The following is a 6,166-nucleotide window of genomic DNA, read 5'->3' as shown; positions in this document are numbered from 1 at the left end:
CTATGTAGATGACATGTTTCAGCATCGAGTAGAAGTTTACGAGCTCACCGTACTGCTTCATCGCTGCAACGCGTTCTTCAGCTTGCTTCTTCCTAACTTCAGCCTGCATAGCACCAGTGAGTACAGATCTATCCATATTTGAAGAGAAAAATTGGATTTTAGGGAAAAAGAAATGGAGGGAGGAGAACTGATGACAAATGTTATTCGCCTCGAAACCAGACAAGATACAAGATAAATACAGCAATTGATGACATGTTTAATCAACAATTGAACTTCAATAGTTCCGATTAAAAGAGATAAAGAGTTACAACTTCTGAGTCATTACAAAAGGTTGAGCACTTAGTAATATTAATTAAAATAACAAAAAACTGCTTTTCTTCTATCAAATTTGAAGACAACTAGACCCATAATAAAAAACAATACATATGATAAGACCGTAAAACTAAGACTCTAGTGTGGACAGCGGGCCGCCCACGGGGGCGCTTGGGACGAGGGGAGCTCGGGAACAACAAGCGTTTGCATTTTGTAAGGAGTCGCCACCAATTTTTATGGGAAATTGGAACCGTTCGAATACCTCATGTCATGTCAAGACACAAAGTAGTGACATGAACACTAAGCAATCGTTACCCTTAGCATTCTATGTCTAGAATGACTCTCGTGGATGCCAATGAACACGGGTGCTCACGGAGATCTGGAGTAAGGGGTGAGGGTACGTATTAGGAAGCTCTTTTGATCGAACACCTAATCCCGCCCGCCTCGATAGCGGCCTCTACTAATGATTAGGGAGTTTATTCGTACTTGATATATCGTCGGCTATATGCATGCAATGCAACATCCATTGAATTAATCCTAGCATGTGAGAATTAGACTAAGTCGGTGAGACAATTAGTTTAGGCATACAATTATGTCAATGTAGGATTTAATGCTCATTTACATGCGAAAGCATAATAAAAGAAATACAATATCGATAAATTACAATAATGAAAATTACATTAATTACAACGGATTAGGCGATTTATGTCGAAAATACCTTTAAAACGGATGATTTAAGAAAAAGAAATAAAAGAATAGAAAAGAACTAAATACGAATAAGTCAGAAGGTGATAATACGAATATTAGTGGATTAATACGTAGACTAATTAACTATGTCAAGGCAGAAAAGGAGTTCAGGGACAGAAATCACCCTGGAACAGGCGCAGCAGACACTGCGCCTTTTGGAAGAGGCGCAGCAGTTGCTGCGTCTGTTCCAAAGGTGAGTTCTGGCTGTGAAGCCGGAACTGCAAACCGTTAATGTTAATTGTTAATTTTAAGGATTGATTAAATTATCTACTCAGGTGAAAGTAATTAATGGATTATTTACATGCGATTAAAGTCATAAAAACAGTAAAGCATGGATGAGACGGAAATAAACGGATTAATTATGTGAAGGGTCGATGTTAATGAATAATTAATAAAACTAACTAACTAAACTAAACATGATGAATATGACGGATTAATGATGAATATGGATGCAAATATATCAACGATAAATCCCAGAAACTCAATATGATGAAATTGAACTTCTAAAACTCGGATTGAATATTAATGACGAAAACCCGCAAATATTGGATTATTTGGGATTTAAGTCGGAACAATTAAACATGTGAATGAATTATATACGATATACATATGAATTATATGCTAATATGATGGGTTAATAACAAACAAACGAAACAAACAAAAATAATTGACGAATAACAGAAGACGAAGGAAGAAGAAAGGAAGCAGGAACTGCGGCAGCCTCACGAAGAGGCGCAGCAGGTGCCGCGCTCCTTCGAAGAGGCGCAGCAGTTGCTGCGTCCTTTCTCGACTGTCAGTCTACTGGAAATCCGTAAAAAAGGTTTAAAAGACGGTTTTAGAAATCGGTTTTAATGGTGTATTCGACATAAATCTTACAATTGTTATACAATAAAGTAAAATACAATAAATAAAAAGAATTATTACACCCTCAGACTTACATGTTGACGGAACGAGAAGAACTAAGAAAATCGATTAGTGATGCTCGACGCGAATGCAAGGAAAGAGTGCCCTCGTAAGAGGAAAACGATTTAACAAGTTGATTAATTAGATTGATTGAGTGTAGTGGTCAAATTGGTCGGTCATGCAACGGAGAGGCTGGTACCCGGAAGGATCCGAGCTTACGTGGTCGAAGGTTCAAGCACGTAGGCGCCAATTAGTAAGAACAAAGTCTAGAATGCAAAGGGAGAAGAGAAGGGCGGACACTCGCGTGAGAAATATGAGGAACGAAAGCTCCTATTTATACTAATCACGCGGAGGAATAGGGTTTCGGAGACTCTTTGGAAGTGAATCTCGGAAAGATATAAAAAAGATACGTAAATCATGCAAAGAAGGGCCTGGGAAGAGGCGCAGCAGCCACTGCGTCTCTTGGAAGAGGCGCAGCACCTGCTGCGTCTATTCCCAGGAGGTTTCCTCCTGTTTAAGAAAGATTTCCGTGTTTTAGTTATGGTAGGACGGATTTAATTCGATTATCTTTTGAATATTACGGGATATTATTTGCCAAAAGATAAAATTTGAGAAATATGGAATAGAAATATCCGGAACATTCCAGAACATTCTGACTCGGGATTTTACAGCTATCAGAAAATGGAGACGGTTTTTGACCCGGACTCCGAATGTACTCTAATTACTGCCAAAACGACCGTATCGGCACGTAGATGACAACTAAGAGGCTGACATTAATTTTTGAGCAATCACTTGACGATAATCTTACGAACTGTCACTAATCGTTCCGCGAACCAAACATGCGGCCCAATCATCACCGGGTGGTTTGCGAGGGGTGCAGAAACGAGGTGTCTACATCTAGATCAAGCGAGAAACAGATTGGATAAGACCAATCATCTCTCCATCAGCACCAGGATGGCCAGAAAGGATAGCTTCCAGGGCTCCGGAGGCTCGAAAACTTCTTAATCAAAGGCTCGCCGTCACGTGACGCGGCCTAAACTTGCTTTAATGTTGCAGGTGATGATGCTTCTACTTCGGGGAGGACTCCCATGGAGGTAGACGCCAGTGCGGTTGAGGAGGCTTTGGAGCAGGCTTTCACCGACGCGGTGATGGCTGCCGCAGACGAGGTTCCCGAGGAGGAGGCTGCTGAGGAGGAGGAGATTCCGCGACGGGCCCACCTCGGACGAGGGGGTCGTCAGCTGAGAGGAGCTCCCACGTGGGCTGAGACCTGGGAGAGTAGGCACCTTGTGTGGGCTGCAGAGGGTCACTTGTCCTATAGGACGGTGAAGAGCTTGGTAAATAGGAATTCCCTAACTCATTACTTATCCTCTTTCTGTTTTTTTTTTCAAATTTCCTTCAAATTTACTTCAAAATTAAAGATAGCTTTATTTCGAATCATAATAGGAGGCCGGGAATATCCGGTCGTTCTCGGGGTACACGACGGCGATGGAGCACTACGAGCGGTCATCGGAGGAGGAGAGGGCCATGATCGAGCGTGGAGCGTTCGGTCCTCCGGTTCAGTGTCGGAGGGACATCGTGAAGAGGAAGTTGCGGGCCAACCTTAGCCTGGTCCGCGCTTTCTTGGATCGATTTTGGGATACGACTTCCACGTTTCACCTCCCTTTTGGTGAGGTGGGAGTCACCTTGGAGGATTACGGCATGATTTCTCAGTCCGTGCGGGGATCGAGGAGATGGTGTGGCCGGAGACCGGCATGAGAGCGGATTCGGCCGAGGCGAGGAGGTTGATCGGCCGGAACACTGTCGCCGAAGGGCTGTTGCGGTGCCGGGTTTGGTACCCAGTACCTATGTTCGAGATTACTTCGCGGGGAAGACCCCGGCATCGGTGGTGATCGATGGGAGGGAGACGGCTCCTCCTCCTTGTGCACCGGTGAGCGAGGGGCTCGTGCCCGTGGCTTTGGTGGTTCTTGTCTTCGATTTACCTCGGAGACAAGGGTGAGAGGTCATTCGACGAAGCTTCTTCCATTTCTTGCCGACCCGAGCTCCCTAGGGCGTTGGGATTGGGTCATTTGCTTGGTTTTGCGGTCCTCATCCGCTTCATGAGGGCCATGGTTCGTCCGGAGTTGATGGAGAAGGGGACTTCTCCCCGGCGCCGTCGGACACAGGCTCTTGTTGGAGGTATGAACCTTCCCTTGGACCAAAATAAATTCCTTTCTTTCATCAAGATCGAAAGATCGTCATTGACTATTCCGTTTTACAGGCGTGGGTGTACTCTTACTTCCCGGGCCTCGCGCCCAAGAGGACGGAGCCGTTGGAGAGGGCCTATCCCGTGGTGAGGGATTGGGTCATGTGCCGGACGAAGAGCAAGCGTTCTTCTCACAATGTCTACCGGCGGGATGTGAACGCCCTTCAGCTGAGCAGCGTGAGTATCCCGTTTGTATGCATTTATACTTCTTTCCCTTCATCTGATCATAGGAATGATCTCTGTCTTTATCTTGTTGCAGTGGGTGCCCAGACCTTGGGCGGAGTATGCCGAGGCACCTCCTTTCGTTCTTTGAGGTCCTTCGACCTAGGAGCCCGAGTCGGCCGTTGTTGTGGACGTCGATGGGTCCGTGTGGTACTTAGGCGGCGTTTGGCTCGTCGGTGCTCTCGGGCGCGTTGACGGTTCCCGTTGATCCTCCTAGGACGATGTTCAGGGAGCCTTCCGAGGCTGAGAGGGAGGCGGACTTGGCCGGTGCCAGTGGTGACGACCTCCTTCTGCCTGGTGAGGACTACTCGGCATTCCTTTACGGGAGGTTGGCGTACTGGCCAGTAGTGGTGAGTATCCTTTTATTTCTCTTTGATTGACTTTGGGAATTTCGATGAAAGATCACCGATTAATGAGAGTCGTTTGTCTTTGCAGGAGGTTGAGGCGGCGGGCATCGAGCCCCCAGTGTATCCCGAGACTCTCGAGTACACCGACGCGACCGGGAGGACGACGATCTCCGAGTTGCGTGATTTTGACGTGGCTGTGACGGATGCTGGCCTCGACGACTGGCAGCATCTGATTCGGAGGGTGAGCCTCTGGCTTATTCACCTTTTGCGTAAGAACACATTGGATTAAACTTGTTCAATTTGCTGAGAATTTCTTTTGAAAACGCAGGTTGCGCCATCTCGGTTCGTGGCACTATGGAGGGTGGCCAACCGGTTGCGAGCTACCGCCATCGAGGCACTTGTCGGTGGTCGAGGTCGTCAGGTATGAACCTTATTTGATCTCTTTTGATTGATTTTTTTTTTATTTTGTTTTGAATCGATTGACATGAGCCAATTTGCTGCTGTTCTCAGGCCGATCGTGAGCTGGAGCGAGAGTTAGCCCAGTCCCGGGAGGAGACGGCTCGTTTGTCGAGGGAGCTCGAGTTTCGGGATGCCGAGATCGCTGCTCTTATGGCGAGGGTTGCCGAGTTGGAGGGTGCTCGGCGATGAGTCTGCGTGGTTTTTGTAGTCTTGATTTTGAACATTTTTGGATTTTGTTTGGGGCGAAGCCCCCAGTTTATTTAGACTTGGATTTGTTTGGGGCGAAGCCCCCAGTTGCACATCTGGACTTGTTTGGGGCGAAGCCCCCAGTTTGCTTGTACACTTGCTTTTTTGTTGTATATACGACGGCCTGAGTGCCTTTTGTTTCTTTGGGTTGTGTTGTTTGTACCGCAGTTAGCTTTTGGACAAGTTTGGTAGACAACGGTTTGTACCGTCATGCTGCCGAAATTTACATAGAAAAAACACATTCATTTACATTTTTATATACACATAAGGCCTTTAATTAGTGCAAAATGAGACTCGAAAAGGACGCGAAAATGCAGAAATGCAAAAATTTTGTCGGAAATGACCGGACGATAGGGAGGGTTACCCCTGCAAAAAAAAAGAAAAAAAGAAATATATAAGTTAGAAAATGAAGAAAATAGAAGTGAAATGATTAAATAAAAGTGAAAATAAAAAAGAAAGAATTAAAAAAAGAATTAAAATGAGAGCTAAATATAAAAAATGGCCGAAAATGTTGACGTCGCCTCGAAATGCGCGTTCCTGGATCAAGGAAACCTGAAGCATGGTAAATTTCGCGGATTTACCAAAATAAAATCCCGTAGGAATAGGAAATTATTCGTTTATAGAATTAGGAAAGATCCAAACGCGAAATCACGAAGTGATGCTAGGGAAGAGGCGCAAGAAGAGTGCG

General features: G+C 45.5%; 1 protein-coding gene across 1 annotated transcript; it reads left to right on the top strand.

Annotated features, from left to right (window-relative positions):
- The first annotated feature begins 4,630 nt into the window (after window positions 1-4,630).
- On the top strand, window positions 4,631-5,421 carry LOC141641900 (uncharacterized). Its single transcript, XM_074450543.1, has 4 exons — window positions 4,631-4,776; window positions 4,862-5,014; window positions 5,102-5,194; window positions 5,284-5,421. Exons 1-4 carry the CDS (start codon window positions 4,648-4,650, stop codon window positions 5,419-5,421), a joined length of 513 nt encoding a protein of 170 aa, XP_074306644.1. The 5' UTR covers window positions 4,631-4,647.
- Window positions 5,422-6,166: the final 745 nt, after the last annotated feature.

The sequence above is a fragment of the Silene latifolia genome, chromosome 2 (genome assembly GCF_048544455.1).
Source record: "Silene latifolia isolate original U9 population chromosome 2, ASM4854445v1, whole genome shotgun sequence".
NCBI lineage: Eukaryota > Viridiplantae > Streptophyta > Magnoliopsida > Caryophyllales > Caryophyllaceae > Silene > Silene latifolia.
Note: the sequence above shows the minus strand (reverse complement) of the source record. Positions and strands in the feature narration are given on the sequence as shown.

What these genes read in the sequence shown, in the direction of transcription:
- LOC141641900 (XM_074450543.1), top strand. Translation starts at nt 4,648, where the DNA reads ATGTTCAGGGAGCCTTCCGAGGCTGAGAGGGAGGCGGACTTGGCCGGT. An exon ending in GGCAGCATCTGATTCGGAGG is followed by an intron (nt 5,015 to 5,101) that starts GTGAGCCTCTGG and finishes TTGAAAACGCAG; the next exon opens with GTTGCGCCATCTCGGTTCGT. An exon ending in TCGGTGGTCGAGGTCGTCAG is followed by an intron (nt 5,195 to 5,283) that starts GTATGAACCTTA and finishes TGCTGTTCTCAG; the next exon opens with GCCGATCGTGAGCTGGAGCG.